General features: G+C 37.5%; 1 protein-coding gene and 1 pseudogene across 4 annotated transcripts in view; both read left to right on the forward strand.

The window, feature by feature from the left end:
• Positions 1-22620, forward strand: part of SPAST (spastin) — a 54219-nt gene that overhangs the window by 15060 nt on the left and 16539 nt on the right. The window contains exons 2-8 of one of the 4 annotated variants that reach the window (XM_027621686.1): positions 2318-2404; positions 4699-4782; positions 10888-10983; positions 15459-15646; positions 16253-16386; positions 16652-16745; positions 22014-22088. In XM_027621686.1, coding sequence (XP_027477487.1) covers positions 2318-2404; positions 4699-4782; positions 10888-10983; positions 15459-15646; positions 16253-16386; positions 16652-16745; positions 22014-22088 — 758 coding nt within the window. The remainder of the gene's footprint in view (positions 1-2317; positions 2405-4698; positions 4783-10887; positions 10984-15458; positions 15647-16252; positions 16387-16651; positions 16746-22013; positions 22089-22620) is intronic. The other 3 variants (XM_027621687.1, XM_027621688.1, XM_027621689.1) reach the window with 3 other exon arrangements.
• Positions 18154-20040, forward strand: LOC113937414 (annotated as a pseudogene).

Consider the following 22620-nt stretch of genomic DNA (forward strand, 5'->3'; position numbering starts at 1 on the left):
TCTAGAAAGGAAAGGAGCTTTGGAATGGGAAGAAGCACAAAAGAACTTTTGTATCTGTTAGATTGTAATTTATAAAAAAAACCTTTTTTTAAGATTTTTATTTGAGAGTGTGCATAAGCAGGGGGAGCCACAGAAGGAGAGGGAGAAGCAGGCTTCCCACTGAGCAGGGAGTCCTACGTGGCCTGGGGCCGGATCAGCCCCGCATGGGGCTCCCTACTCAGCAGGGAGTCTGCTTCTCCCTCTCCCTCTGCCCCTCCCCCCCACTTGTGTTCTCTCACTCTTTCTCTCTCTCACTCGCTCTCTCTCCCTCTCTGTCAAATAAATAAATAAAATCTTAAAAAAAAATTTTAAGCAAATGTGACATTGTTATCGGTTATCATCACTCCCAGTGGAAATGCTATTTTACTATTTTCTATAATTGCCCTCTTTTTTTCAAATTAAAAAACCAAAGATACACATAAACAGATTTTTTAATAAGAAAATAGGAAGGTAAGCATTAAAATAGTTTGAATGAATATATAACAAATTCTTAATAATTTCTTCATGTGTCGTTATCAAGTACTTATTGAACACTTATTCTGGCTCAGAAACTGTGTGAAGTACTAATGGCACTATAATAAGAAATCACCCCATCCCAGGGGCTAAATCTAGTTAGTGAGTTATTTGGGGGATGAAGGAAGGGGTAGGTGGTACTCATAAGGGGGCAGCATTTCTTAGATGTATGTGGTGCTTATAGTAAGACTTACCTATGTTAATCAAGGGAGTCATATTTTATTGGCTTTGAAATTTCAAATAAAATTAAAGAATGGCATAAGAATTTTTGTTTGATTAAATAGGGATATGAAAAAGAAAACTTTTTTTAAAGATTTTATTCATTTGAGAGAGAGAGAGCATGAGCAGGGGGGAGGAGCAGAGGGAGAAGCAGACTCCCTGCTGAGCAGGGAGCCCGACACAGGGCTCTATCCGAGGACCCTGGGATCACAACCTGAGCTGAAGGCAGACGCTTAACCGAATGAGCCACTCAGGTGCCCCCAAAACCTGGTTCTAATAGATGATTTCCGTCTTTACTGTATCTCTGTGCCACTTAGGCTTTGCAGATTCTATGGACTAAGAAATTAATTTTCAAAAACAATGAGATTTGCATATAATTGTTACCACTTTACAGAAATATCCTACACAGGGGTGCCTGGGTGGCCCAGTCAGTTAAGTGTCCAACTCTTGATTTTGGCTCAGGTCATGATCTGTGGTTCACATCGGGCTCCTCTCTGGGTGTGGAACCTGATTAAGATTCTCTCTCTCTCTCTCTCTCTCTCTCTCTCTCTCTCTCTCTCTCTCTCTCTGTCTTTCCCTCTACCTTTCTTTCTCCCACTCGCTCTGCCATACCCCCCCCTGCAGTGTGTGCGAGCTCTCTCTCAAAAAGAAAGGGGAAAAAAAGAATGTCTAGTTCCTTGGCAGATAAATGTTTACCAATTGAAAATAAAATTTTTTTTAAAAGAAAAAAGTATCTTATTTAAAAGATTCTATTTATTTATCAGAGAGAGAGAGAGAGAGCACAAGCAGGGAGAGTGGGGGTGGGGCAGAGGGAGAAGCAGGCTCCCTGATGAGCAAGGAGCCCGATCCCAGGACCCAGGATCATGACCTGAGCTGAAGGCAGACGCTTAACTGAATGAGCCACCCAGGTGTCTCAAAACAAAAAGAGAAATATCGTACACACATTTTGATTTGCTGAATTTTTAGATCCTTTTTAAGTTGTAAACCAGTCATTTGTTTCAAAGAAAATTGGTGTGTTACTTAATGTTACTAAATGCCACACTTGTAATCTCATGTATCAATTCTCATGATGCAATCGTTTGTTAAATAAGAACTCACTCCAGAAGGGAACAAATTATATCAGATTTCAATACAATTGGGTTAAAAAGTGTTCTTTATCCCATTATTGAAATCATGTTTATATATTCTAATTGTATGTATTTTAAAAGCCATTTATTTAAAATAAATTCTCCCTAATTAAAATTTATTTACATAGTATAGTATTTCTGTGGTTATAAGCATCAATACCATGAGATGGCAAACAAATAAAGGATTCACAGCCCTAAAATTTTGAGAAAGATTGAAGTCTATACCCCCTCTTAGAAATTCACATATACATTAGGATGCTAAAGGTACTAAGAAGTCGTTTAGTAATATTTCTCAGATTTATTTGATCACAACCCACTTTTTCATGTATCAGTTAATAACAGCAAGATTTGGAAAATGTTTAGTATATTCTAGTATATAATGTCTAGTATATATACAAATAGTTCTTTCTATTTTAAAGCAGGACAAAAGGAGCAAGCTGTGGAATGGTATAAGAAAGGTATTGAAGAACTAGAAAAAGGAATCGCTGTCATAGTTACAGGACAAGGTAAGATTATATTTACATTTGTTTCATAGCCAACCCAAATTCTATTTACATGATTGCCCTAATTTCAGATACAGCTATCTTACTAAAAGTATTTGACAGATTTTGAAATGTTATTATTAACATTTATAGATTTACAGTTAATGCTTTATTACCTATGCTAAAATTAAAGTTATAACCAGCTATGCTTAAACTTGATTACCTGGTAGCAGTCAGGCAAAAACCAGTATATTACTTGTGTCATCCTTGAACCCACTGTTGGTGAGTTTTAGCCTCATTTTTAGGTCTGTTTTGAAACCTGGTCCTTCCCTCATTGTTGAGGCAGGGAAGGAGTGGTTAATCAGACTCCCTTTTGTGTTTGTGGGTAATGCTTAACTGCATGTTAGGATATGAGCTATAAATGTCTTGCTTTGATTCACACTTAGCTTTTTAAAACCAAAGAGGTTATTTCTCATCTTTACTTTCTTATCACCTAAAATTAAAAATTAGAGTCTAATGATATCTTTAAATCTATAGGTGACATTTATTGCACACTCTGCTATGTGCCCAAGCATCACTGTGTGTGCTTCATGTGTATTATCTTTTTTAATTTTCATCACAACCCCACACTCTGAGGCTGCTGCTGTTATCCTTACTATTCACATAGATAACCTTAAGTACAGAGAAGTTAAGTAACTTGCCTAAGGTCTCATGGCTAGCAAGTGGTAGGTAGAGTAAGGATTTGAACCCAGGCAATCTGACTTCAGAGCCTGAGTTTTTAAATATGATGCTGTGACTATTGTGTAGTATGTGGGTATGACTGTTAAATAAAGTATTTCAGTTTATCATAGCTAAAATAAATTCAAAAGGAAAAATTATATAGGCTGAGAATCTTAGCATTATGGATCAGTCCACCCAGTGGATGTTTGTTGTCTGGTTGGCTGACTCTACTACTTATATCAGCTAATCTCTAATAATTACAATGTATCTAATATTTGCTAGGTTTTTTTCTCTCCCCTTTTTATTTTGAGTACTTCTCTAGCTACTGATGTCCTGCACAAAAGAGAGCAGAATAGAACAATATGGGAGGCTAGGCCTTTGAGACTTTTCATGAGTTTATGAGCATGACTTTATGAATTACGTACACAGTGTATTTGTCATTCTTTGTCAGTTGCATGGAGGAAGAGCTAGGAGAAAATGAGTTAATAAGAAAAATAGTATCTCATTAAATGGAGCATGCCTTTGATTGTACCACTGAAGAGAAAAAACAGGGTCAGTTGAACTATGACACATTCTCTTCTTCTCACTTGAAATTTGACTTTATTGCATGTATTGTCTTCATCCTATTTAGACATAGCTGTAACAGCAGTATTAACATCAAGGACCAAATTTGTTTCTGCACAGGCAATGACAAACTGTGGTATGAGTGCAGCCTGGCTGATAGCTTTAGTAAGTTGGTACTGGTTATAAAACACATCTCTTGGGACATCTGGGTGGCTTAGTCGGTTAAGTGTACAACTCTTGATTTCAGCTCAAGTCATTATCTCAGGGTTGTGAGATCGAGCCCCGCCTCAGGCTCTGCCCTGGGCATGGAGCCTGCTAAAGATTCTCTCTCTCTTTTTACCCCCTCACACCCCTCCCTCTCTGAAACACACACACACACACACACACACACACACACCTCAGTTTCAGAGATTTTTTAATGTAGGGGAAAAAATACACCTCAAAAATCCGTGAAATAACATGTGGAATCCATGAAATACCACAGTGGGTCTGAAACCATCATAAGGAACTGTAACTGATTTTTTTTAAATTTTTTTTTAAGATTTTATTTATTTATTCATGAGAGACGGAGAGGGAGAGAGAGAGAAGCAGAGGGAGAAGCAGGCTCCCAGGGAGCGGGGAGCCCAATGCGGGACTCGATCCCAGGACCCTGGGATGGTGACCTGAGCTGAAGGCAGATGCTTAACCATCTGAGCCACCCAGGTGCCCTGTAACTGATTTTTTAAAGATACTTTATAAAGACTATACTCCCAGGGCTCATTTGCTTAGGTATCCGATTCTTGATTTCAGCTCAGGTCATGATCTCAGGGTTATGAGATCAAGCCCCATGTCAGGCTCTGCACTCAGCAGGGAGTCTGCTTTTCTCTCTCTCCCTCTGCCCCTCCACTCTCTGTTTCTCTCTCAAATAAATAAATGAATCTTTAAAAAAAAAAAACTGTCTCCCCGTGAGATTAGTTGGAATAATATTTTATCTTGAAGTAGTATTAGTAGGGAAACATAGATGTTTTAATTTCCTTTCCTATTTGTTCTTTCAGGTGAACAGTGTGAAAGAGCTAGACGCCTTCAAGCTAAAATGATGACTAATTTGGTTATGGCCAAGGACCGTTTACAACTTCTAGGTATCAATTAATGAATTGTATAATTGGAATGAGCTGTATTTGAAATGTGTGTTCAGTGAAACTTTAAATGTAGATGGAAATAGATCAGTAATCTTGAAAATGTGTTCTAGGCTTTTTTTCTAATCTACAGAAAATTTCTAACATATACAAAATAGAGTATAATGGATTAATTATCCATCACTCAGCTGTAATAATTATCAACTCATAGTCAGTCTTGATTTATCTGTACTCAACGGCTGGCAAATTACAGCCCATGGACTAAACCCAGTTCACTGCCTATTTTTATAAGATGGCACAGTTACTCATTCCTCTATTATTGTTTGGTTGCTTTCATGCTACGGTGACAGCAGAGTTGAATAGTTGATACAGAGATCATACAGCCCTCAGAGCCTTTTAATATGTAACTTTTAAAAATATTTCAATATTGGGCGCCTGGGTGGCTTCAGTTGATTAAGCGACTGCCTTCGGCTCAGGTCATGATCCTGGAGTCCCAGGATTGAGTCCCACTTCGGGCTCCCTGCTCAGCAGGGAGTCTGCTTCTCCCTCTGACCCTCTCCCCTCTCATGTGCTCTCTCTCTCTCTCATTCTGTCTCTCAAATAAATAAATAAATCTTTAAAAAAAAATTTCAATATTATCTGGCTTTTTACAGAAAGAGTTTGTCAACTTCAGTAAATCCCTAACCACTCACCCCCACTCCATATTATGTTGAAACAAATTCTTGACATCTTTTTATTTTATTTACAAGTATTTCATATTGTATCTCTAAAAGAAAAAGATGCTTTAAAAATAAAATTACCAAAATGCCATTATTACATCTAAAAAATAACTAATAATTTCTTTTAATAGTAACAAAAAATTATGGCCATAGAAATGATCAGTGTCCAAATATAATTTACATATAATGTACAGTGTAATAATAATAAATAATATGTATGGTCAGTATCTCAAAACTTAATAGTTCTTGCTATTTTTCTAATAATTTTTTGTACCAGAATCTCAAGAAGATTCATATGATATATGTCTTTTAATATACAAGTTCATCTGTTTTTTTCTCGTAATTTGTTGATGAACCAGATCTTTGACATGTAGTGGTTTCCTGCAGTCTGTCTTTTGCTCTACGCATCTCCACGATATCTTTTAATGTGTTCTTCTGTCCTCCCTGTAAATTGATAGTTGGATATAGAGCCTTGACTGGATGATTTGAAAAGTTGATTTGAAAGTTGAGTTTTATTTTTTAATAATAAGACTACTTGATAGGTGGTTGTGTGTTTATTTGTCAGTAGTTCTGACATCTAGCGATGTTAGTAGCAGTTGATGACTGATGCCTAGTGACATAATTCTGTCATTCTTTCTGTATTTATCAGCTGGAATCGGTCTATAAAGAGAAACTTTTCATCTTCTATTTGAAGGTATAGGTTTTGAAATTTTTTTTTAAGTAAAGTAACCCAAAAACAAAGTGGAACTAAAGCCCACCCTTCTTAGGTGGTTCTCTACTATAACTTGATGTGATAGAAATAGATATTTGGTAAACAGGCAGACCTTATGTGTTTATTGCTCTGTGATTTGTGGTAAGTTATTTAGCATGTTTGAGCCTTTTTCATCTCATTTATAATATGCTAATAGATAATATTTATCTCACCATATGTGACCATTGAATTATTGAAGGAACCTAATCATAGTAAGTACTCAAAAATGCTGGTTTTTATTCTCCTCCTTACCTGTCTGTAATCACCACCTTGCTTTTGTGGAAAAATGTATTTACACACGCATACATAAACATTCATGTATTTACACGCACATACATTCATTTATTCATTCATTCATTTATTCATTCTTATATGGTCCATTGTGTTTGTAAGTTTTTTGCCCCACACTGGTGAAAAGAAATCCTTTAATGTTTTTAGGTGGCTAACAAGGCAGTGTTCCCCTGGCTTCTGTGGCTGACAGAGTTTGCCTTCTCACTCCCACGTGAAGATTATTACTGTATCACATAAAATTAAATATTACATCAGAGGTTATTGTAGTAAAATAATTGTTCTACTTGGTACTTTGTGTGTTTTAGCTGTAATGCCTTTCACTATATGTACATATATATGATCCAGGTTAAGTTAGATTATGGAACATTTTGTAGCATGTTTCAAATTGAATAATTAGGAGCTAGTTCTCTTTTGAAGATGTGATATGATAAATTGTTGGAAACATCTCTTTAATTATAGACTTGTCTTTAAATTCAACGTTGTCAGTTTTTATTTGTGTTATTAAAGGAGAGGACAAAAAAGAGGGTATATGACATGAAGCTAGGCATTACAAGAATTGATATTTGGGATGTCATTATCTGTTGTCATCCTCAAAAGTGCTATGTGCCCATTGAAAGATGTTACTTTAAAAAAGAAGAAGTGGAATAGAAGGCATCAACATATTCCTGTCTTCTGAGAACTCAGAAAGCCTAGAAGCATATATACCAAAGACAGTAAAAGAAGAACTGTGTACAAGTACATAGTAGAACTTATTTGTGTACTGTGTGTTGGTTAAGAAATGGAGTTTTTCAGAGGTGGCATGCCCAAAAGTTATCTAATTAGTATGGGGAATCATATTGGGACTTCCCCATACAGACAGGTTTGAGAGGATGCAGACTGATAAAATGGAAAGCGTTCCTATATGTTATATATCTTCAAGTTAGTAATCGTAAACCTTCAAGCAAAGCTTAATTGTAAAACCTATTATAGATAAAAAGATAATTTTGGCATACCTGGAGGTTACCCTTTTATAAAAAAGTAAATAGCTTTATCCAACATCTGTTTATTAAGTCCTTACTCTGGACCAGGTACAGTGCCAAGGATATTAACTAAATTTATTTAGTAATTCAGCAAATAATTTATTGGGTGACTACCATGTTCTAGGCACTTGGATATAGACAAGGATCCCTCCTTCATAGAGTTTTTATTCCAGCAGGGAGAAGACTGACAGGAGGGAATAAACATAAATAAGTTATACAGTTTGTTGGAAGGTGATAAATACATGAAGAAAAGAACAAGTAAATCGTAGTAATGGGGATTAGGAGTGGGTGGGAGGTGGTTTGGGCTTTTAGTTTTAAGTAGGATGGTCAGATATGTCTCTTTGAAAAGATGACATGAGTTAGCCATGCAGGTGTCTGGGAGAAGAATGGCCCAGAGAGAAGTAAGAGCTGATGGAAACCCTTAAGAAAACATAACCAGTGTATTTGAAAAAAAGCAGAGGCCGGTGTGTCCCAGCAAGGAGAGTATGATAGAGATGAGGGCAGGGAGGGTTCATTACAACACACAGGGCCTTATCGGCCACCAGGAAGATTTGAGCTTTTACCATCTGTGAAATGGGGAGCAGTTATAAGGATTTTTAGGAAAGGAATGACATAATCTGACTTGTTTTATTTTTTTACAGATTTATTTATTTTAGAGAGAGAGAGAGCACGAGCAAGGGGAGGGGCAGAGGGAAAGGGAGAGAAGCAGACTCCCGCTGATCACAGAGCCCCCCGTGGGGCTCGATCCCATGACCCCCAAAGTCATAACCTGAGCCGAAATCAAGAGTTGGCTATCCAACCTACTGAGCCACCCAGGCACCCTGACTTAAATTTTAAAGATCACGATGATAGACTCCAAGAGTAGAGCCAGGGAGAGCAAGTAGGACCACTGTTGAATTACAGTAAGCTAGGAGAAAAATGATGGGAGGCTTGGACCAGGGTGATATGAAGAGAAATTGTAACAAGTGGTTGGATTATGATTATATTTGAAGGTTGACCAAATAGATTTACCAATAGATTGGGTATAATGTTCCTCTCTTAAGGCACTCAGGGGAGGCAGACATGAATAGATAAATCTTCATCACTGCAGGATGGAGATACAATATTTTGTAGGGAGATATACAAATATTTTGTAGGATGATAAAGTAGGTGTCTGAGAAATATTCCTGGAAGAAGTGAAACCTAAAAGGGAGATTAAAAAAAAAAGAACTTTAAAGAGTGTTTGGGAGAAAAGACAATTCAGGTAAGAAATAGCATGGCAGGTAGGGAAAGGTGCTGGTGCAGAAGTGAATTTGGGATTGCTCAGTATATATAAGAGATGTAGGCAGATCATAGAGGGCCTTAATGTTATATAAAGAGGGTTGACCATTGATCTGTGGGCAATGGGAAGCTGCTAAAGGTTTTTAAACAGAAGAGTTATGTGGTAAGATTTTCCTTTTAAGTAGATGGTTTGGTGGGATTACATGTGAAGGGATTGAGAAGCAAGGTGGTCGTTTTATTTTAAATCATTAACGAATCTACAAACCTTTAGTGATTGCAAAAGGAAGCATTAAACTAAGTTTACTTTCTTTAACAAAAATGAGTTGGAGCAGGTTCACATTAGCAGTGTAACTACTATTGGGTTATATGTGTGTTTCCACACATAGAAATCTAATCCCTACACACCAAAACAACTTGTGTGGCTTTTTATTCCTAGTTATTAGTTATCAAAACCAAGGATTTAGTTTGTTTACTTTCATTATGTAATGAATGTTTACAAATCAGGTTTTTTCCCCCTAATTTATGGCTATTACCGATATAAATGGTTTCTTTCTCAGTATGGTGAAGAGTATTATCATTGAGAAAAATCAGATGACCTATCGGTTAACTAACAACAACAACAAAAAGCTCCAAGGTATATTGTATCAGCCAGTTCTAGGATACAAAAGCTGTTCAGTACTTTGTGCTTTGTGCAAAAAGGGTAGCTGCTATTTAACCTGTCCCAAAGGCATATGTGGCTGTACCATAAACCAAGCATGGCGCCTGCTTGTCTGACCTTAGAAATGAAAGTTAAGAGAGTTAGTATATATGTGCTACATTTTTGCATGTATTCATTGACTTCCCAGTACCGAAGAAAAGAATCAGTATGACAACTTAGAGTACTGCAAGAAAATAAATATGGTAAACATTGGGCTCCTATTATGAATAGGGGCACAGAACAGGTCTATGTATATTATTTAATCCTTGAGACCCTCTTAAAACTGAGGCTCAGGTAAGTTCATACTAGCAAGTGGTGGAGCAGGTGTTTGTCAAGTAGCAGTATGGATGACTTGAATGGGGAAAGAGAGTGCAGCAGTAATGTAGAGGGGCAAGACAGCTCAAACTTCTACCCTCTTGGGCTTCAGGTGCTAGACATAGAGAGCTGGATCTTGAGAGAGGATTTGTTATTTAAAGTCAGGGTAGAGTTGAAATAATCCTCTTAAATCTTTGATTAATTTTAGAAATAGGTAATAAAAGGACATGCTGCAACATTTTTAAAGTTTAAGTATGAAAAATATCCATCCCATACTGTGTCCCAGCCACTCATTTCCCCTCCCCAGAGGCAGCTGCTATCTTTCTCTGGGTCCTTTTTAGGGTTAACCTTCATGTATACAAGCGTGCACATGTGTGTATTTAAATAAATGGTACTGTTCTGCAGCATGCTAATTCCCCTTTGCTCTATTGCCTTTATTTTTTGCCTGACATACATTAACATGTAGTTGAACATGGCATTTCTTAGACATTCTTTATAGTTTTCCTCTGTGTCATTTTTTAAGTGCTGTTTTCCTTTCCTGAAATGTCCTTTCTTTTTATCTTTTCAAATCTTAGCCAACTCACAGCCCACTTTTTCTAGAAAGCCTTTTTAACTTTTTCTTTTGTGCTATACAATCTTTTTAAAAAAAAATCTTTTTGTGTTGTAAGTGGCCAACCATATTTAATAAGCATCTGGATGATAAAAACCATATTCATTTTTTTGTCTCCATGCTGTTCTCCCTACATAATGATATGGATATGTTAGATACTCAGAAAATATTTGCTGGTGATAGTAGTGATATGAAACTGCCTCAGGTTACCAAACCTGAATAAAGCATATTTTGAACATAACCAATCAGTTGTGAATTTCTGTTGCTATTTTAACGTCTGAGTTTTTACTAACTATATTTTTAAGAAAATTCTACATAAATACCAAAACCCTTCATCTTCTAACACCTTGAATTATTTTTTATTTTCACATGGACATCTTATTTTTCCATTGTGTATTTTTTCTTTTTGTTTATTTTGTTCTTTTCTACCCCCCTCTGTTGCATAGAGAAGCTGCAACCAGTTTTGCAATTTTCCAAGTCACAAACGGATGTCTATAATGACAGTACTAACTTGACATGCCGCAACGGACATCTCCAGTCAGGTGGGTTTAGGTTAACTAACATGTAAAATAATAAAGCTTGCATGCAGAGTAGAGTCCTGCGTAACCTGATAATGTTGATTTGATTTTATAATGGTGGATTTGGTTGGCTTTTGTTTTTACAGGGCTATGTGGAAAATACAGTTGTCCCTATCATTCATGGTGTATAAATATATAACAGATAAAACCATTCTCAACATGCTTTACTTGCTCATTTTGCAACCTCCCATTTTTGGGATTATAAAATATAAAGGTTCATTTTTCTAAATTATTAATATATTCTTTTGTTTCTATTGTATTTTCAGCATTTGTATTTTTTTCATGCATACCTGTACCAAGTTTTTATGAAGTAGTGTTTTTTTAAGGCAGATTTTTTTTTTAATATATTTGATTTTATTTATTTGACAGAGAGAGAGAGGGAGAAAACAAGCAGGGGCAGCAGCAGACAGAGGGAGAGGGAGAAACAGGCTCCCCGCTGAGCAGGGAGCCCAATGCGGGGCTCGATCCCAGGCCCTGGGATCATGACCTGAGCCGAAGGCAGACACTTAACCAACTGAGCCACCCAGGCATCCTAAGGCAGAAATTTTAATTTCTCTTTGTTATATGTCAATTTTAGTTGCACAGCAATTTTCATATATACTACAGATGATTTATCATAGTACCTGTTAGGAAAAATTTGAAGCTGAGTTCACATAAGAGAAACTTTAGAATACAATTTTAGTATATGTGCTGCTGAAGTGAGCACACATTAGAATACTATTAATTTACTGTGGATTAAATTTGTTTTCCATGAACTTTTGGGTATCAACTCTTACAGAAGATTAAATGCTTTTTTTGTTTTGTTTGGGTTGGGGGGTAGGAATCTTCATTTCCTAAGTTCTCTGACATCTTAGCTAGTTTTATTTTTGATTTTTTTCAGCCTTAGTTACATGTTCAGGGCTTAAACGTTATTAAAGTAAATATTGCTTTTGTTCAGTTTTTGCTTTGTTCAATAAGAAAAACCTTAGTTTTTTTTTTTAAATATGTATTTATTTGACAGAGACACAGCAAGAGAGGGAATACAAAGGCAGACGCTTAACTACTGAGCCACCCAGGCACCCCGAAAAACCTTAGTTTAGACTAAGATACCTGCCTTCTTTATTCATATGTAATAAAAAATTTTCAAGACTTCAATAGAGTAGAGTTACGGTAAGTGGATTTCTATGGACTGGAGACAGTAGGTCATCAAATCTTTCCCTCTGGCTTACCTCTTAAGAAGTTCTTTGGTTTGGTCTTCCAGTACAGAGCCCCTTGTCATTGACTATATTCCTTTTCCCATTCCTTCCTGTACATGATTTAAAACAGCATTTCTAGTATAGAAATAAATATAGCAATAAATATTTTGCCTGTTTCTCTTAGCACAGATGTGAGGAGCTGACATTTGCATAAGGAACTTTAAAAAAATTAATAGGGGCTCCTGGGTGGCTCAGTGTGCCTTCGGCTCAGGTCATGATCCCAGGGTCCTGGGATTGAGCCCCGCATCAGGCTCCCTGCTCAGTTTCCCGGGAAGCCTGCTTCTCCCTCTCCCACTCCCCCTGCTTGTGTTCCCTCTCTTCCTGTGTCTCTCTCTGTCAAATAAATAAATAAAATCTTTTTAAAAAAATGTAATAATGCACCATAAGTAAATAATTAAGTTTCCGTGATATAAATTTGAGATCCTAATAATCCTACCAAGGTAAATAGCAAAAATTTTCTAGTCCTGAAGAGCCGGTATGCCTTTCCTTTGTTATCTTGCTTCTCTTCCACTTCATTCCACATATGAGATCCCATGGTTTTGTTTTGCCAATGCAAAACTTTCTCTTCCTGGGACCTCTGTTAAAAAAATCAACCTCTTATTTTAAATCCCTAGTAATCTGTATGTTCTCTTCTGTTTTCTTCTTGGAGGAAGCATACTGACTGCACAGCTAATTTTTGCAGTACTGGTAATTGATACCCATTGAGCCCTAGTCAGTGATCTGGCTTACTCAGGCCTGTTTTACTAGTGTTACCCACTTCTGGAATATTCTGTGATATTTCACTTGGATGAGTTACTTCATCTCTCTTAGGAAATAGTTATGCCAAAGTCCACTTACTCCTTCAGTGTGTTATCTACAATGTCCAGTTTGCAACTCAAAATTACTAGACATGCAAAGAAATAAAGTGTGACCATTATTCGAGAAAAGAATTAGTCATTAGAAGCTGACTCTTGACTGGGCCCAGATGTTGATGTAGCAAAGACTTCAAAACAACTATTATAAATATATTCAAAGAATTAAAAGAAAATAAGACATTAGTTAATAAACCTGCAATCTTAGCACATAACAAACTACACAATAAAAAGAATGGAAATTCTAAAGTTGAAAAGTACAATTGCTGAAATAAAATTTACTGGATAACCTCAACAGCAGATTGGAGATGTCAAACGGAAGCTTCAGTGACCTTGAACCTAGATCAATAGAAATTACTAAATCAGGTAACTCCTGCATTGTCAGAAAGCAGATGAGTGATTGCCTAGGGCCAGGGGCAGTAAGGGATGGAGTGCAAATGAATACAAGAAGACTTTTGGCTATGATGGAAACATTTTGTATCTTGATTTTAGTGGCTGTTTCATCTTTAAATACATCTTTATAAACTCATCAAATTGTACATTTTAAATGGATGCAATTTATTATTCATAGACTATACCTTAAAGGGTTGATGAAAAATAAATACTGAATGGCTTGTAAAGAGAAACAGTATTCCTCTTCTCATCTCTTCCTTCTCTCTTCCTGCCTTCACCACTAGGCCGGCTCCTCATACAATGTCTAACTCTTCCTGCTATTTTTTCTTTTGTTTCCTACTGTATTTCTGGATATTATGCTTATATTGCTACTACTGATTGAACAATTTTTGATATGTATTGACTTCTTATTCAGGTGAAAGAAGGTTTAATTCTTACGCCATCATTACCCTTCATCTCCTGATACATAAATATCACTATTTTAGTTATGCTGAAAAATCAAATTTAACATTATTATGACTTAGTATCCAAAACCAAATAGTATATTCTAATTATGCTTTTCTTTTTTGAGTTTTTCCTTCCCACAGATTCCTTATTTCTTCCTGTTTGCTTTTTAACCAAAAGCCTGCTTTACGAGTTCTTTCAATGAAAGTTTGTAGACAGTGAACTTTCTTAGTCTTTCTAATGTCTGAAATGCCTTCATTCTTACGTGACCGGTTACCAGGATATAAAATTGATAAAGGTTAACGCTTTTTTCTTCCTACAGCATTTTGAACATACTCCATTACCTACTGACTTTTGTTATTTTAATGAAAAGTCTCCTATCATTCTCATAGTTCCATGTGGAAATTCCTATTCACTTATAGTCTCAGGACTGTTTGTTTACTGTCTGAAGAAATTCTTTTCCACTTTCCTTTTTTTCCTCTGAAATGAATGATCTTTATCTTCAGCCTAGACAGATTTTGCCCTTTTTCATGTCTTTGCTTTTGCTTATTGTTATTCCCTTTTCTAGATTGCTTTCCTGCTTTGTCCTTTAGGGTTGCTGTCCATTAGTTCCTTGAACATATGGTTCAGAACTTTACATTTATTTATGGAAAAAAAATCTTAATCACCTTGCTCTACTTTGAAGTTCTCTTCCTTTGAGTTACCTTAAAACACCTTAAGGGATTTGATGACAAACACAAAAATGAGATTTTTGTCTTTTCTGTAGGCTATTCTAATTTGCTTACTGATTTAACATTTGTTTTTACTGTAAACGTTGTTATTAGTAAACTGATGTTTGTTATGGAGTATATAAAAATATTTGAAGCAGTGAGATTTGAACATTTGAAAGCCTATAATTTATGTAGAAGTGCAATATAGGTAGGTCAGGTAACCTTTTAGGCTTAATTGATGATGTTTCATATGCATTTATTTCCATATATACAGCGCATAGAATACTTGGCATATTAAAACCCACATCTTTATACCCTTTAAATTAAAAATTGATTATTTCTAGAAACTCTTTTGGTGGACACAGACTGTAGAATTTCATACTATTTTACAATCTTAAAGTTTGGAACCAAGGTAATGCAGTTCTTTCCCCCCCAATTCTGTAACAACATAACTCCAATGCATTTACTGCATTTTGTTTCTTGAATATTTGGCAACTTCATTTTTTTATGTCCTCCTCCTGTCCCCGCAAATGAATGTGTTTCTTCTTACTACAAATACATATTCCTTATAAGAAAATTAGAGTATACATCAAGAAAAGGAAAAACCAAATAACCATAATCTTGTCCACCAAGTGATAATCCCAGTGAACATCCTAGTAGATTTTCTAATTGAAATCTTATTTTGAAATATTGCTAATGTAAAAAAAAATAGTATTAGCTTAGTTTTACAAATTTGTATCCATCTTTATTTTATAATGTTTAGCCACAGTTTTCTAACCATGATGATTTTGCTTTTTCCTTGTTAGAAAGTGGAGCTGTTCCAAAAAGAAAAGATCCCTTAACACACACTAGTAATTCACTGCCTCGTTCAAAAACAGTTATGAAGACTGGATCCACAGGTCTGTCAGGCCACCACAGAGCGCCTAGCTGTAGTGGCTTATCCATGGTTTCTGGAGTGAGACAGGGACCTGGTCCCGCAGCTGGAACTCATAAGGTATTTGAAAACGGTAACTTTAATTGGTAGGGTTTTGCAAATAGAAGATTTTGAACGTGATATGCTTACTGAAGATTATTACAAGTACGTTATAATATCTTGGAGAATTGATAAATTTCTACAAAGTTGAATGTCGTTTTCTTTTTTTAAAATCTACAAGGACAACTTGCTATTAAAAATCAAATCTTATTTTAACTTCCTTTGGACCTGATTAGGTATTTTGTAGTAAGTTTCTTGTCTATTTTATATAATGCTTATAATTTTAAATTAGTTATTTTGTTTAAATTTATGTAAATGTTTTATAACATTAAATGTAGTTTTGTTAGAATTCTAACAATCAAAATTATATGACTGTATTATCATAGGGCCTTTTTATTTTATGGTACCTAAATCTCTCTGGATGGAATCCTCTGTAAACCCACTTCATGCCAAATGTAGTTTTGTAGTGAATACCATTTTACCTTGGAGTAAACATACAGTTTTGGCTTTTTTATATCCTTTTCCCTATTGTTGAACTTTTAATTCTGTGAACTTTAAGGTTAACTCACTTATGAAAAGTGTTAATGTTAGGTTGTATTTTTACATTACAATTTTGTGTCCTTTAAGAGTACACCAAAAACAAATAGAACGAATAAACCTTCTACCCCTACAACTGCTGCTCGTAAAAAGAAAGACTTGAAGAATTTTAGGAATGTGGACAGCAACCTTGCTAACCTTATAATGAACGAAATTGTGGACAAGTAAGTTTTGCCATCTGAAGTGTTTTAGTTTTTAGTTTTGAATTTATCTGTACAGTATATCATGAATAAAATAGATAATACCTTGTTTAATATACCTGTTTAATTTTTATGATGGTTTTCAGTTACTGTAAATGTAGAAAGCCATTGTTTTACTGATTTAATTATAATTTCACAGTTAACAAAATTATTTCATAGAGTTTAGACTTCATATTATAATAATTGAAGCATATTTTGTTGTGGAGCTAACTGAAATTCTATTTCTTAGTGGAACAGCTGTTAAATTTGATGATATAGCTGGGCAAGAGTTGGCAAAACAGGCCTTGCAAGAAATTGTTATTCTTCCTTCTCTGAGGCCTGAGGTAAGCGCTTTATATTATCATTTTCCTATAACACCATTCATTACTGAATCCATATTAGCAGTAAAGAAATGTGTGAGCTATGCTAGAATGATTAATTCATATAACAGATTTGATGTTTTTAAAAAGAAAAAGACAGCAGTTGATGTTGGCTGGTTATTAAAGGAGAGGAGAATGACTGTAAAGGTTCCTAATAACCAATCCATTTTTAACATTTAGAGGGAACAGAAAATAATTTTTACATCAAGGTAAGAGGGATTCAAAATTAAGAGAAATCATACTGGAGAAAAGAGAAGTTAAGATGAAATTATTAAGTTTAAGTTTGAAGACTTTTTTTTTAATCAAAGTATAGTTGAAATACAATGTTATATGAGTTTCAGGTGTACAACATAGTGATTTGACAATTCTGTACATTAAGCTGTGCTCACTATGATAAGTATAGTTACCATCTGTCACCATACAATGTTATTGCAATGTTATTGACTATAGTTCCCATGCTGTACTTTTCATCCCCATGACTTATTTATTTTCTAACTGGAAGCTGTACCTCTTAATTCCTTTCACCTATTTTGCTCATCTCCTTAACCCCTTCCCCTCTGGCAACCACCAGTTTGCTCTGTTTTTATGGTTATGTTTCTGTTTTGTTTGTTCTCGTCATAACAACAAGAACAACAAAATGGTAATTATGTGAGGTGAAGGTTGTGTTAACCTTATTGTGATGAATATTTTGCAAGTTATGTGTGTATCAAATCATATTGTACACGTTAAAATGACACAATGTTATGTCAATTATATCTCAAACTGGAAAATTTTAAAAACCAAAAAATGCTACAGTAATCAAGAAAATGTGTCTTTAATAGACAAATAGATCAGTAGAACAGAATAGAGAGCCCAGAAATACAGAGACACAAATACCAGCAATTGACAAAGGCACAAAAGCAGTCTGATGGAGAAAGGATAGTATTTTCCACAAATGGTGCTGGAACAACTAGACATCCATGTGCAAAAAAATTCTAGACATGTACTTCACACCTTTCACAAAAGATAATTCAAAATTAGTCACAGACCTAAATGTAAAAGGCTAACTATAAAACTCCTGCAAGATAACATAGGAGAAAGTCTTGGTGATCTTTGGTGTGAGGATGGCTTATTAGATACAACACCAAAAACATTATCCTTGAAAGAAAAAATTGTTAAGTTGAACTTCATGAAAATTAAAAACTTTTCTGTGAAAGACATTGTTAAGAGAATGAAAAGACAAGCCACAGTCAAGGAGAAAATCTTTGTAAAACATTATTTGATAAAGGACTAGTATCCAAAAATATACAGAGAACTTTTAAAAACTGAACAATAAGAAATCAAATGACCCGAGGGGGACGGACGTTGACAGAACGAGAAGGAAGGAGAGAAAATGGCGTCCACGGATTACAGTACCTGCAGCCAAGCGGCAGCCCAGGCGGGCTACGGTGCATACACCGCCCAGCCCACTCAAGGATACACACAGACCACGCAGGCATATGTGCAGCAAAGTTATGGCACCTATGGACAGCTCACTGATGTCAGCTATACCCAGGCTCAGACCACTGCAACCTATGGGCAGACCACCTATGCAACTTCTTATGGACAGCCTCCAGCTGGTTATACTACTCCAACTGTCCCCCAGGCATACAGTCAGCCTGTCCAGGGGGGCGGCACTGGTGCTTACGATACCACCACTGCTATGGTCAGTACCACCCAGGCCTCCTATGCAGCTCAGTCTGCTTATGGCGCTCAGCCTGTTTGCCCAGCCTATGGGCAGCTGCTGGCAGCCACCGCGCCTGCAAGACCACAGGATGGTAGCAAACCCGCTGAGACTAGTCAACCTCAATCTAGCACGGAGGGTTACAACCAGCCTAGCCTAGAATATGGACAGAGTAACTACAGTTATCCCCAGGTACCTGGGAGCTACCCCATGCAGCCAGTCACAGCACCACCATCTTATCCTCCTACCAGCTACTCCCCTATACAACTGACTAGTTAGGATCAGAGCAGTTACTCTCAGCAGAACACCTATGGGCAGCCAAGCAGCTATGGACAGCAGAGTAGCTATGGTCAACAAAGCAGCTATGGGCAGCAGCTGCCCACTAGTTATCCCCCCCCAAACTGGATCCTACAGCCAGGCTCCAAGTCAGTATAGCCAACAGAGCAGCAGCTACGGGCAGCAGAGTTCATTCCAACAGGACCACCCCAGCAGCATGGCTGTTTATGGGCAGGAGTCTGGAGGATTTTCCAGACCAGGAGAGAACCAGAGCATGAGTGGCCCTGATAACCAGGGCAGGGGAAGAGGGGGACTTGATCGTGGAGGCATGAGCAGAGGTGGGCAGGGAAGAGGATGGGATGGAATGGGCGCTGGAGAGTGAGGTGGCTTCAATAAGCCTGGTGGACCCATGGACAAAGGACCAGATCTTGGTCTGGGCCCACCTGTAGATCCAGATGAAGACTCTGACAACAATGCAATTTATATGCAAGGCTTAAATAACAGTGTGACTCTGGATGATCTGGCAGACTTCTTTAAGCAGTGTGGAGTTGTTAAGATGAACAGGAGAACCAGACAACCCATGATCCGTATCTACTTGGACAAGGAAACAGGAAAGCCCAAAGGTGATACTACAGTGTCCTATGAAGACCCACCATCTGCCAAGTCTGCTGTGGAGTGGTTTGATGGGAAAGATTTTTCAAGGGAGCAAACTTAAAGTTTCTCTTGCTCGGAAGAAGCCTCCAATGAACAGCACTCAGGGTGGTATGCCTCCCCGTGAGGGCAGAGGGATGCCACCACCACTTCGTGGAGGTCCAGGGGGCCCAGGAGGTCCTGGGGGCCCCACAGGTCACATGGGAGGCTGTGGAGGAGACAGAGTTAGCTTTACCCCAAGAGGGCCCCGGGGTTCCCCAGGGAACCCATCTGGAGGAGGAAATGTCCAGCACCGAGCTGGAGACTGGCAGTGCCCCAGTCTGGGGTGTGGAAACCAGAACTTTGCCTGGAGAACAGAATGCAACCAATGTAAGGCCCCAAACTGTGAAGGCTTGCTTCCACCACCCATTCCACCCCCGGGCGGTGACCATAGCAGAGGCAGCCCTGGTGGCACATAGGGCGGAAGAGGCGGCCTCATGAACCTTGGTGATCCCTGTGGGTTGTTCAGAGGTGGCCACAGTGGAGACGGGGGGCTTCCGCAGTGGCCAGGTCATAGACCGAGGTGGCTTTGGTGGAGGAAGACGGGGCGGCCTTGGTGGGCCCCCTGGACCTTTTTTTTTTTTCTTTTAAAGATTTTATTTATTTATTTGACAGAGAGAGACACAGCAAGAGAGGGAAACAAGCAGGGGGAGTGGGAGAGGGAGAAGCAGGCTTCCCGCTGAGCAGGGAGCCGGATGCAGGGGCTCGATCCCAGGACTCTGGGATCATGACCTGAGCTGAAGTCAGATGCTTAACGACTGTTTTCACCATTTGTGAAGAAACATTAAAACAAGTTAAATGGTAAAAAAGAAAACAACCCAATTAAAATTTCGGCAAAAGATCTGAACAGATACCTTACTAAAGAAGATACACAGATGACAAGCATTTGAAAAAATGATGCTCAACATCATTCATCTTTAGGGAACTGCAAGTTAAACAACAGGAAGATTCCACCTTACACTTACTAAAATGGCTAAAATCCAAAACACTCACAGCACCAAATGCTGGTGAGGATGTGGAGCAACGGGGACTCATTACCGAGGGAAAGGCAATATGCTACAGCTGCTTTAGAAGACAGTTAGACACTTTCTTAAAAAACTAAACATACTCTTACCATGCTACCCGGCAATTGTGCTCCTTAATATTTACCAAATGAGTAAAAAATGTTTCCCCATATAAAAAAAACCTACACACAGATGTTTATAGCAACTTTATTTGTAATTTCCCAATATTGGAAGCTACTGAGATACTCTGCAATAGATAAATGGATAAACTTGGCATATCTATATAATGAAATGCTATTCAGCACTAAAAAAAAAAAAAAGAGCTATCAAGCCTTAGAGATATACAGAGGAACCTTAAATGCATGTTGTTAAAGAAGCCAATCTGCAAGAACTAATATGGTATGATCCCAACTATATGACATTCTGGAATAGCAAAACTATGGAGAAGGTAAAAAGGTCAGTGGTTCCCACATGGGGAAGAAGGAGGGATGAATAGATGGAGCACAGGGGATTCTTTAGGGCAGTAAAACTATTCTGTATGATTCTGTAATGATGGGTACATGACACAAATTGTGAACCCTAATGAAAACTATTAATAATATCAATATTGGTTTATCAGTTGTAATAAATGTACCACAGTAAGGTAAGATGTTAATATTGGAGGTAAGGAGTTATGTGGGAACTCTGTACTTTCCATTCAATCATCTGTAAATCTGAAGCCATTCAAAAAATATATTTTTAAAAAAGTTGAATATCAGCCATTTCATATGGTTCAACTTAAAAATACATACACCTTCACTATTAAGCAAAGTGTTATCAGTCTTGTGCTTCACTCTTGATTCCCTGCCATGCCTGGTGTCTCTGAGTCTGGAGACTCTGGTTTAATTTCTCTAAAGAACAAAACTTCTGCTTCCTTTGTTTGTGGAAGAGGTGTTCTTGCCTGACTGATCTTGGTTTAGGGGACAGCACATGAGTTCAGTTATTCCTTATATAAACTTTCAACCAGTTCCTGTGTTTTGGCTGCCTGCCTTCCTGCTGCTTTCTCTGATACATCATGCCTCCACCTCCGGAGCTTTTGCAGGATTTTTGTTCACATCCGCTTGCTGTTTGTATCCCACGTTTTCCTTCACAAGCATTGCTTGGGTTTTAGCTCCCTCAGATCCACTAAATAATTTACCACACTTTGTTAGTTCTCCCTCTACAAAAATTTATTGTGTCTTCTGTTGTCTCCTTTCTTACTCTTTATTTTGAAGATTTATATTTTCTTTATTCATTTACTATTATTTTGGTGAGATTTCCAAAGGAAGTAGAGAAGCATACCTATGTTCAGTATGTCTTGTTTAACTAATTTGCTTTCATTTTCAGTGAGTTTTTAAAAAATTTTTCTTCTGCTTTTAATAACTATAGCAATTTATTGATTACATGTTCTCTTTAAAGCTCTGATGAGTTCTGTTTGGGAGGATGCTACAGAAGAATGGTGCTTTTAGATGACACTACTTAAAATGTCTGGAAAAAAATGTCTCCAGAATCATAGTGGTAAACTAAACTATATGTTTTTAGTTGTTCACAGGACTTAGAGCTCCTGCCAGAGGATTGTTACTCTTTGGACCACCTGGAAATGGGAAAACAATGCTGGTAAGAATTCTTTAAAATTTGAATGTTCTTTTTATTTTTTTTTTTAAGATTTTATTTATTTGAGGATGCCTAGGTGGCTCAGTCGTTAAGCATCTGCCTTCAGCTCAGGTCATGACCCCAGGGTGCTGGGATCAAGGCCCACATTGGGCTCCCTGCTCCGCGGGAAGCCTGCTTCTCCCTCTGCCCCTCCCCCTGCTCATGCTCTCTCTCTCTCTCATCTCTCTAATAAATAAAGTCTTTTAAAAAATTTAAAAAATAAATAAAAGATTTTATTTATTTGAGACAGAGAGAGCAAGCACAAGTTGGGAGGCGGGAGAGGGAGCAGCAGACTCCCCGCCGAGCAGGGAGCCCAATGCGGGGCTCTCTCCCAGGACCCTGGGATCATGACCCGAGCCGAAGGCAGATGCTTAACCCTCTGAGCCACCCAGGCGCCCCTCGAATGTTTAGATAATTAGAAATAGTAATATGAAAATAATTCTACTATGAAAAACAGTAATATGAGCGGCGCCTGGGTGGCTCAGTCGTTGGGCGT

This window comes from Zalophus californianus, chromosome 8 (genome assembly GCF_009762305.2).
Source record: "Zalophus californianus isolate mZalCal1 chromosome 8, mZalCal1.pri.v2, whole genome shotgun sequence".
Classification (NCBI taxonomy): domain Eukaryota; kingdom Metazoa; phylum Chordata; class Mammalia; order Carnivora; family Otariidae; genus Zalophus; species Zalophus californianus.